General features: G+C 50.0%; 1 protein-coding gene across 3 annotated transcripts in view; it reads left to right on the forward strand.

The window, feature by feature from the left end:
- ADAMTS13 (ADAM metallopeptidase with thrombospondin type 1 motif 13) overlaps positions 1-10,376 on the forward strand; it is a 33,335-nt gene extending 22,959 nt beyond the window's left edge. For 2 of the 3 annotated variants that reach the window (XM_043530324.1, XM_007061019.4), the window contains 13 exons: positions 573-702; positions 791-970; positions 1,513-1,702; positions 3,102-3,216; positions 3,598-3,727; positions 3,858-4,037; positions 4,451-4,630; positions 5,428-5,632; positions 6,238-6,586; positions 7,362-7,508; positions 8,354-8,530; positions 8,852-9,036; positions 9,370-10,376. In XM_043530324.1, coding sequence (XP_043386259.1) covers positions 573-702; positions 791-970; positions 1,513-1,702; positions 3,102-3,216; positions 3,598-3,727; positions 3,858-4,037; positions 4,451-4,630; positions 5,428-5,632; positions 6,238-6,586; positions 7,362-7,508; positions 8,354-8,530; positions 8,852-9,036; positions 9,370-9,528 — 2,327 coding nt within the window. In that variant the 3' untranslated portion in view covers positions 9,529-10,376. Of the gene's footprint in view, positions 1-572; positions 703-790; positions 971-1,512; positions 1,703-3,098; positions 3,217-3,597; positions 3,728-3,857; positions 4,038-4,450; positions 4,631-5,427; positions 5,633-6,237; positions 6,587-7,361; positions 7,509-8,353; positions 8,531-8,851; positions 9,037-9,369 lie in introns of all 3 variants that reach the window. The other variant, XM_043530325.1, reaches the window with a different exon arrangement.
- Positions 10,377-10,759: the final 383 nt, after the last annotated feature.

The following is a 10,759-nucleotide window of genomic DNA, read 5'->3' on the forward strand; positions in this document are numbered from 1 at the left end:
ACGCAACAATGAATTGGAATTAAATCCTCAGATTAATACTCAACATAACCAATCCTTATACGCTCCAAAGAGGATTCTCAGAAGGGGGCTGCGCATTTGGTTATAAACCCCAGCTAAAGAATTTGGTCAAAGTCAATCAAGTCTATGATTTAGAGCTAGTTAAGTGCTAATACTGAAACCAAATTATTACCTAATGACTGATCTAGAGCTGGATGAATTTTTTTGCCCAAAACTTATTTTCTTTCTGTTTTGGAACTGGGCTAACAGTTGAACAGCTGATCTTTTAGAACCTTCATCTTGCTTGAGAAAAAGTTACTTTAAAATCTTTCAAGATGAAACCCATGTAAGAAATACAGTTTTTTAAAGTTTATATAAGGGCTGTATTCCCATATTTGTTCTTTCTGTGACACATTTGGGGATTCACTTCTGTCTTGTTGGACAGAGGGAGCTCACAGTTTCTTCCTGTAAGAGCAAAGACCAGCCCGTAAGTCAGCCTAGAATTTCCTTTCCCTTTTTCAGCTGAGAACCTCTGCAATGGCAGTTCTAATATTTTACTGAACTCTCGTTCCCAGGGGTGCTACAGGTCAATCATTCCTGCTTTGATCAGACCAGGAATGAAATAACAGATGATCAGCAGTGCTCGGAGACTCCACAGCCCCCTTCAAGGCAGGAGCCCTGTGCCATGGCGCCATGCCCAGGCAGGTGAGTATTCCTGAATGGCCTTTTCCACCACTAAGCTAAAGTCTCTTATCACTAGAGATGGGCATAGCTGGCTCTTGTCCTTTCACAGCTGGGTGGCAGGGGACTTCGGCCCCTGCAGTGCCACATGTGGGGGTGGAGCGATGGAGCGGCTGGTTCGCTGTATGAAGAGAGAAGGGGGCTTGATCCTGACTCTTCCTGATTCCAAATGCATGGATGCTCCCAAACCTGCCTCCACCGAGGCATGTAGCACTGAGCCGTGTCCCATAAGGTAATTCAGAGGCCCCCTAAATATGTGTATGGGGGAATAAATAATTGACTCTTTCTCCCCTTGTTTTGTGTGACAGTCCCGTAGTCAGGGTGGGTTATTGCATGTGCTTCATTCTTGAGGGCACCTTGTTCGTGCCCGGGCTATGTAACCATTTCTGTTACTGTGCCCTTCACGGTGACTTCTGCTGGGGCCGCAATTCCTCAAGCTGGGAGTGTGCGGACTCAGCCATGAGGAGATCTTTGTCTCTCCTTTCCAATCACGGAGACCAAGTGTTCTCCCCAGAGGCACAGCTCTTAATCGGGAGAAGGTCTAAGTGTTGTCTAGGTTGGAGTAGGGGACTGGGAGCCAGAACGCCTGGGTTCTTTATCAGCTCAGCCACGACTTGCTGTTTGACCTCTTGACCATATCACGTCACCCGTCTGTGACTCATATGTGGAATGGGAGTAGTAATCCCTACCTACTGAAGGTGGTGTGAGGGTCAGCTGATTAAGGTTTATAAAGTGCTTTGAGATCCTTGGGTGGTGCTATTATTTCCCATGTAGATGGAAGGAATCTGAGCCGGGCAAATGCTCTGCCATCTGTGGGGCTGGAGTCACCCAGCAGAACGTGACCTGTGTACAGATTCTTGATGGACTGGAGACCACAGTAGACGACAGCCTGTGCTTGGCGGAAGAGAAACCTCTAGCTTTTGTGCCATGTGTGGTTAATATCTGTCCTCTAGGCTGGAACACAGTGAGTACACTGGCCTGGCTAATGGGGAACCTCACACACTGGCCCGCGGGGGATCCCAGACTGGAGGTTGAGAGGGTGTTATGCACATCGGACAGCTTATTAGTCCAGAGTCCCTTGTAGTCACTGCAGAAAGCCTTGCTCACCTTAGATAATGCTGCCAGGTTCATCAGACTTTGGTGGGGGTGATTTAATTCTGGCAGGGGCCAGCTAAACCACCTTGGGCATCATCCCACCCACTTTCCTTCCCATGCAGCTATATTGCTCCAAGCAAAGCATAGGCCAAAATGCTTTAGCATTTATCACAGAGAGCCATCACCTCATGAAATCACCTCCCATAAAGAAACCTGCGGTGCTGTCTGTCAGAGGGACCCTGGCATTCGCAAACAGACTGCAGGATGAAACTGGAAAGTGGAGGGGGAATTGACTGGCTCTGGGGATTGTTAATGGGGTGTAGAGACTGTCCCCTGCAGGCCACTGGTTCTAAGCCAGCCCAGATCAGGCGTGACTGAAAGTCATGACTATCTAAGGTAGGCCAACGGTCTGGAGACAATGTGTCCATGTCAGAGAACCACCCCCACAGTGCCCAAGAGGTGCCCATCTAGGCAATCTCAGCCAAGGGGCCAGAAGTCAGGAGGGGCTCTCTCCACAGGGCTCAGCCTTATTGGTGGGGCCCTGTGACGGAAACTTCCCTTGAGTGTGCTGTGCTGCTACCACTGTGTGGGGTAAACGCAGGGTTCGGCCTCTAGGGCTTTCGGGGGCCTTTTGTCAGCACTAAAGTCTACAGGCCAGTGTCCCACTAAAACAGGTAAAAGGAAATTCTCAAATCTGTCCCTCTTCAGTCAAAGACATAGGCGCCAACGCTCTGACTCCACCCCTGCCCCGTCCCCATTCCAATCCCTTCCCCAAAGTCCCCGCCCCCTCCCTGCCCCATTGGACTCCTTCACCAAAGCCCCGCCCCGGCCCTGTCTCCTCCCTTGAGTATGCTGCGTTTCCACTCCTCCCCCCTCCCTCCCACAGCTTGTTAAGCCACAAAACAGCTGTTTTGCGGCAGCAAGTGCTGGGAGGAGAAGAGGAGACGCGGCGCGCTCAGGGGAGAAGGCGGAGGCAGAGGGGAGGTGAGCTGGGGCGGGGAGCTTGGTTGCTGGTGGGTGCAATTTTCCAGCCCTGGAGCATCCACAGAGTCGGCACCTATGGTCACAGAGGGAGATTCTTGTGGGGGCTTAGATGCACAGCTTGCGTCACTGAAGGGGAGTCCTGGGGGTATACCAGTTTGGAATCTGTCAGAGAGCCCTGTGACACGACTGAAAAGACTCCCTTGGTTCCAGTGGGCTTGGCTCAGGCCCTGGTTGAGCAGCAGCTGCCAATCACTTGTTGTTTTTTGCTGCTCTGTTGGAAGCAGGACAATTCGCCCTCACGGGAAGAGCTGGTGCCATTTGGGAGTCTCCAGAAGGAAAATCGCTTGGTGCATGTCTGGAGCCCTCTCCTTGGCGAATGCACCGTGACCTGTGGTGGAGGTGAGATGCTTGTGACGCTGCACGGAAACGTTCTTTGTTCTGGGGATGAACTCGGCAGCCTCGTGCATTCGTGCAATTAACCTTTCACCGCTGAGGAGTGGGGTGCATGTGTAGTTGTGGTCACAAGTACACAGAGTCTGGAAGAGTTAGGGGCGCATGGCTTGGGGCTTGGAACAAGGATGCAGAGCCTTCCCCTGTAACGTTCCTGGTTTGAATCCAGAGTAGGCTGGTAGTAATACAAGGTTCCAGGAGCTTAGGCGGAGCTTGCTTGATCGATAAACAGCACTGAGCTCCAGCATAAGGCTGCTGCTCTCATAAATGATCTTGTTTCAACAGCCGCGTCCATGCCATGCTATCAGACTGTCTCCCCTTCCCTTCTAGGTGTGGCCCAGCTTCGCTATGTGTGTGTGGCTTTCGAGACCAAAGAAGAAACCCAAGAGAAACATTGTAATCAAGTGCAAAAGCCAGCGAGCAGGCTGGAAAGCTGCAATCCCATGCTGTGCCCACCAAGGTACGAGACAGGTCTCTTTTCACTGTCAGCCTCCAGTGACGGGGTGGAGTGATGGGGTCAGCTATTTCCCGCAGGGGAAGTGTTGTTTGGGTCCTGGTACAGATGTTCTCTCCATTCTTGTCCCGCCCAGCTGGGAGGTGAAGGAGCTGGCTGCATGCCCAGTGAGCTGTGGAGGAGGGAGAATACCACTCTCTCTTCGCTGTGTAAGACAAGAAGGAAATAGAACCCGTCCTCTTCCTCATTCCAAATGTGGTAGGATGCCCAGGCCAGCCAGAACCAAGGAGTGTGGCACTGATCTGTGCCCAGCAAGGTAACTGCTAGTCTCTTTAGGGCCTGGGTATAACTGAGTGAAGCCCTTGCATGCTTATGTGCCATGGGAAATCTTAGCCCAATACCCCTGATACCTCACTACCTCAGAGTGGGGTGGGAGCCCCGTTTTAACAAATCTGGGGTTGCAAACGTGGGCACCACAATTACCACCTAAATTGTGCTTAGACATTCCAGTACCCCAGGTGTCTACCGTGTGAACTAAAGGACAATCAGCTGTACTTCTTAAATAGGGCTGATAGTCTCTGCAGGCAAATCTCCCAAATAAGCCCAGTAAGAAAAGCTTTGGATCTTGTGCTTTGGAGGTTGGACCCAAACTCCACCTTAGTTCACTGATGGCCGGGGAATGGCTTGCTGAGGGTTGGAGTCACTCATTGATGGCTGTGTTGTTCCCAGGTGGCATTACAAAATGGACTCGTGCAGCGTAAGCTGCGGAGGAGGTGTGGTGCGCAGGGTCCTGTACTGTGCGAGGGAGACAGGGGACAAGGTGGAAGAGATTGTATCAGACGCACAGTGTCATGGTTTGCCTCGCCCAGAGGAGCAGGAGCTATGTAATCTGGAGCCGTGCCCGCCAAGGTCATTATAATCACACTCACCAAGACAGCATGTGCCTGCGGAGAGTGTGTGTCTTTAAAAGTTCCATGGACTCAACCCAGGGTGGTTGGGGAACCAGGTTACAGAGGGGACCTCTGGATTGTCACTCTCCAGAAGCTGGAGACAAAGTGCTTTGTGCTCTAGAGGAAGGGTGAAGGGTGCTCACTGCCCAGTCACTTCTGACCTTGTAACTTCAGGATGGAGATGCATGGCAGGGTGGTAGCAGAAGCATGCTCAGGACAGGCTGGCTAGGAGGGTGTGTGGCTTCGTTTTTGATGTTTCTGGAGGCTGTTTACTGGGCTGAAATAACACAAGAGTTGGTCTGTTCAGCATATGTCAGTTCCAGGGGGGTGGAAATATCACGAGAAGACCAGATCTTGACTCATTTCAGCCCGTACATGTCTCCCCGAGGGCGCGGAGGGGGGCGCGGGGGAAAGGGCTTGTGATGCATGTACTGTGAACACCCATGCAAATATTGAGCTCATGGGGTTTCGGCAAAACCCAAAGATGCTGCTCTACAGCTTTCAGAGGACCCACTTCTACACCAGCCTCAGATATTCTAACCTCGCCACAGGGACTGACTCTGTTCCAGATATGGATTGGAGCCACAGTAAGTTGGGATGATCCCAGGCTGCAGTGTGCGTGTTGCTCAGGAAGGGAGTCTACAGATGGCTGGGGAAGTGGGAAGATGAGGAAGTCTCAGTGTGTGCTTTTTAGCAGGGGCTGGTGAGAGGAGAGGTATCAGTCCTCACTGAATTTTCTCCTTCCTCTCGGATCAGATGGAAAGTAGCAGCAACTGGTTCGTGTTCCTCCTCTTGTGGGCTCGGCATAGCCACGCAATTGATCACCTGTGTCCAGCTCCGCCAAGGCCTAGAGACCGAGCTGGAAGAGAGTTTGTGTCCGGAGGCAGAGAGACCCCTCTCCAGCATCCCCTGTATCATCAGAATGTGCTCCTATGAGTGGGGTTTCAGTGAATGGACAGAGGTACCTGCTACCCTTCTAACGCAGCGCTAGGTGCAGAAGCTGTGCAGCCCTCTGGCTTCATAGCAAATCCCAGAACTATCGGTATAGGAGAAATAACTCCTTTCTTGCACACTGCATGGTGTTAGCATCCATCAAAATGCCAACCTGTTCCTAGGGATGTCATTCATTCCTTCCGCTCTCCGTCCCTGAGCAGGGTATCTGTGCAGCCCCCACATTGCTAGACTTCTGCTCTTTGGCTGCTGTTTAAAAATTGCCTTTGCATGTTTTGGGGTGATGTGCTCCATGCAAATCTTTTCTGAACTTTGCTCAAACCTTCCCCTGTCAGATCAGACACCCACGTAATCACGATTGTGCATGGATATTGTTACATCTGTGGGTCTCAGGGTTCTTCGGTAAGGTGGCTCAGCACTATAATCTCCATTTCACAGCTGGGGAAACTCAAGGGCGTAGAGGTTAAATGCGTTGGCCAATATCAGTGGAACAGCTGAGACTATAACCCAGGTCTTCCTACTCCCTGACCTGCACTTTAGCCATTGAACCTCCTTCCCCCAGCATAGAACCCTGACTGTGGATTTATAAAGGCCTCTGGGTTTCTTCCACTGCAGTGCTCGGCGTCGTGTGGGAACGGCATTCAGATGCGGCAGGATTTCTGCCTCAATCCGAAAACCCATGAGCACGTGAACCCCGTCTTCTGCATGCGCTCCCCCAAGCCCATCACGGTGCGTGGCTGCTCTGCCGGCCCCTGTCCTGAGCAGCCTGTGGTGGATGGATCCTCGGTATCAGAACACCAGATACCAACTTCAGCTATGAACCCGATAACGACAGCAGCCACCACTTATTCCGAGAGGCCAGAATACAAAGCCCTGGATCGTCTTCCAACCAGGGTGCTGGCTCCTTCACCCAAACGCCCCGAGGAGCTTCCAGCAGGGGAGGAGGACACTGCTGAAGAGTACAGTTAGGTGGTGATTACATAGGGTGATGTCCTTCGCCAATACTCCGGCCAGGAGTCTGAGAGTCCTCCCGCACTTAGGCAGTACTCCGGCAGGGAGCATGGAAGCACTCCAGTAGGAAATTTGTCTGGGACAAGACTTCGGATTCCAGGCTCATGATCATTTAAAATCAAATGAAATTCATTGCAGAGCCTAATTCCGGCCCACAGCAAGTTCAGATCTAGGGCAGCTCCCTTCCAGCTCAGGAGGGTGAAAGCCCCAAGCGGGTACAGCACATTGGTATGGCTAGTGGTTCTGGTGACAGGCAAGCTCCGCTCAGCGTTCCCCTGCTCTGCTTTGCTGTGAAGAGCATCTCGCTTGGAGCTGTGTGGAACATTCACAGCACAGGCCAGAAGCCCCCAGCACGCACGATTCAGGTTTGCTGCAGACTCAAAAGTTGGAGCGGATTCACTGAACGTCTTGCTGTGGGTCACGCCTTCCAGGCGTGTCATGGGCTACCCATCAGAAGAGAGTTACGAGCAACAACTCTCTTCCCAGGGCCTCCTGCATTCTTTGGATTGCAAGCACCTCAGGCCAACAACTGTCTTACTGTGTGTCTTGTACAGAGGTCACGCTGTTGGCACATGTTCAGGAGCAGTGATCACAGTCTGTGCTCCAAGGAGCTTGCGGACAGGACGGCGCACGTGCCACGATGTAGCGGGAGTGGTTTCAGTGGGCGTACGTTCCTCCTGCTGCGCTTACTTATCCACGATGTCTGTGCTTTTGGTTTTATTGTGCAGGTGTCTGTGGGAGGCTCTTCCTCAACTCCACCGGGGTCATCAACATGACTGGCCTGCGGGTCAGTGACTGCACGGTTTCCATCGGACGCCCCTTGGGGGAAGTGGTAACAGTCCAGGTGCTGGAGAGCTCCCTAAACTGCAGTGCAGGTATGTTCCAGAGCCTGCAGAGCTCATCCATGGCAGGGGACTTTCAGAAACCTGCGCCTGCCTCCTCCTTGTTACTTCTATGTAAACTTTTGCTGGTAGTCCACAATTCTAATCTTGCTCCTTAAAATATCCTTGTGGTTTCATTTAGATACCCGATTCTTCTTCGCTTCTTTTCTTTAACTGTTATGTAGCACTGTTGTGTGCTGTTAAACAGCTGCTGTGTTCCATGCCAGAGGTGCTGCATTTTATTGATGGGTGACGTGGTCAGAAAGCAGTTTCTTAGATCAGTGAAGTAGACGCCTATCTGTTGTATCCGACTGTGATGTCACGACAGAGTGTGTGTTTTCATGTAGTTGTATAGTTTAATAATCCATGAGGCGCAAGCTTGCAAACAGATGTCACATGGGAATGTGCAGGCTCCTGGTAAGGCCTTGGCGTGACTCTTGGCCCTTTTCCAGTCAGTTTTTTGCATCTGTCTTCCTCAAAGTGTTTACATCTTTGATTGACAGTTGCTGTCCATTAAGGTCTGTCCTTGGCTGTGTCTTCAGAGTTATCACTAGTTATGCCCCAGAAGGTCAGACTCTGATTAAGAGAGTCTTTGAAGTGTTTTCATTGACCATCCCTCCTGCACTTTCTGAATTTCAGCTCACCATAGAAAACATTTTTCGGGAGTCTATCATTGCCCACTCTGACAGCATGACCTCTCTTTCTAAGCTTTGTTTTGGTGATCATTGCCTCAACTCTAGTTGGTTTTCCTTTTTTCATGGATGTTAACCTTTGAGACTTTCCCTGTAAAAATACTTTGTGGTAAAAGGGTCCTTTATCACTATTTAATTTTATTACAGGGGAGATAGTGCTGTTTTCTGGACGGAGGATGTGGTGGACAGGCTGTAAGAAGCTGACGGTGTCATCCGTAAACTCCAGGACCAACACATTGATGGTGAGGCAGCGCCTCCTGCTGCCAGGGAATGGTGTAGTTCTTCAGTACAACAGCAAAGCAGCAGCAAAAAAATATCACCAAGGTACTTTGCTGAACTCTTCATTGGGGCTTTTGGGCAGGGGCAGGGAAAGCAAGGCCCACTGAGTTTCACTGTGCAGTTCATGGCTGCCCATGGAGACCCAAGGGCCCAGAGATGTTGCTCCTTCACCAGGGGCCCATAAGGCCTCTCAGTCGTCTCCATTGGCTGCCCTTCCATATTGAAGATGTGTCCCTGCAAGATGCTTGCAGATGCTTTGAGATCCCCGTCTGGAGTGCACTGGGGAAATTTGCTGGACATGCTTTATTTTGTATGGACGTACCCAACACAGTTTGCTTTCTCTCCTACCCCACTTTCCCATCCCAGACTGTGATGTGCAGCTGTTTGGACCCTGGGGTGAAATAGTGAATCCCGGACAGTTGCCAGACCCAAAACAACAAGTGGCATGTCGGACCTTTATCAGTGTGGCTCCACGGTATCGCATAGCCATCCATGCCCTCTACATGGACCCGGGGACTGAAAACAATCAAACACACTCCAATTACATCTCGGTGAGACATCAGCCTGGGGCGGGGCGCCTGTAGGGCACGCTTTTCCCCTCACAGGCCCTGAGAAGTTTGCTTCTACATTCGAGGTTCAAAGCACCCTGGAAATCATATAGGGCCAGATTCTGATCTCAGTTACACCAGTGTAGATCTGGAGTGACCCCACTGAAGTCACTGGGACTCTGCCCCCAACTTTTGTGACTTCCCATCCTGTGAAGTACCAGGTCCCCTGAACTATTGATGCGCTTCCCTGAGGGGTCCTGGCATAGCAACAACAGTGCTCTTGCTTGAAAGAGGCAGACTGCTATGCGATTGTGATTCATTCCTTTCTTTGTTCAGATACGCGATGTGAATGCCATGAAGACAACAGTGTTTCGTGGGAAACAGATGTTCTTCTGGGAATCGACAGGTAGCCGGGCTGAAATTGAATTTCATGAAGGCTTTACAGAAGATCGTGTCAGTTTCCGAGCAGTGTACTGGGTCAGAGAGCCCAGATAAATGGAAACAAGGGGCACCGCAGCCAGGGAGGCAGTGGATCAATTAGAGTCAGGACTCCCAGCTCTGCCACTGATTCACCGTTTGACCTTGGGCAAGTCATTTAACCTCTCTGCCGCAGTTTCCCCATCTGTTTAATTGGAATAACAATACCTGTCTCCTTCACAGGGCTGATCAGTTAATATTTGTAAAGCACGTGGAGATGCTCAAGTGAAAGGCATTATCTAGATGTCAAATATTATAATTCTCTTAAAAGCTTTTTCCTGTCTCTCCCAACTAGCACTGAGACTACTTAGCTGCCTGAAACGAATGACTTGGCGACTGAAGCCCAAGTCATGACTGTGATCTAATGTCATCTTGTTAGAAGGGTCTCGTCTGCCACAGGGTCTCAGCATCCACTGATGAAGATGTAGATTAGAGCAGTTAGTAAAAGTCAACAGCTTAACCCTTTAGCATTTTCCCTTTTGGCCAATGATACGAATGTGTGTCGCAGGCAGAGAAGCCATTCGGAATTGATGGACCTGTTACTCCTTTACACTCTGGCAGTGTACAAGGACCCTAACATTTACACCCACTTTACTGTCCGAATGGTGGAAAGGGGCTTTATGCATAAATGAGAACAGGGCACTACGTGTCCTCCAGCAATAATAGTATTTCCCAATAATTAGGTAGAGAACTTGTCCTGCTAATGATGAATTTGGTGCCACAATATACTCTGGCCAAGAGTTCCACAGGGTAACTGTGCATTGTGTGAAGAAATTCTTCCTTTTGTTTTAAACCTGCTGCCTGTTAATTACGTTTGGTGACCCCTAGTTTTTGTGTTATGAGAAGTAGTAAACAATACTTCCTTATTTACTTTCTCCACACCAGTCATGATTTTATAAACCTCTGTCATATCCCCCATATAATTGTCTCTTTTCCAAACTGAAAAGTCCCAGTCTTATTAACCTCTCCTCATATGGAAGCTGTTCCATACCCCTGATCATTTTTGTTGCCCTTTTCTATATCTTTTTCAAAATCATGAGTCAGGCCTCAAAAATCAAGATGTTGGCTCAAAAATCATGAGCTTTTAAAAAAACCCAAAACGGATGTTGGGTTCTTTTTCATTGCTTTCTGGTTTCTGAACCTTTAGGTGGCAGTTGGTTCATGTTTTCAAGCTTTTCTCTGCAGCCATGAGAGCCAGAAACTTTTGTAAAAAAACAGAGCTGAGATTCTAATGCACTCCCTTGATTCC

Source organism: Chelonia mydas, chromosome 16 (assembly GCF_015237465.2).
Source record: "Chelonia mydas isolate rCheMyd1 chromosome 16, rCheMyd1.pri.v2, whole genome shotgun sequence".
In the NCBI taxonomy this organism is placed as follows: Eukaryota; Metazoa; Chordata; order Testudines; family Cheloniidae; genus Chelonia; species Chelonia mydas.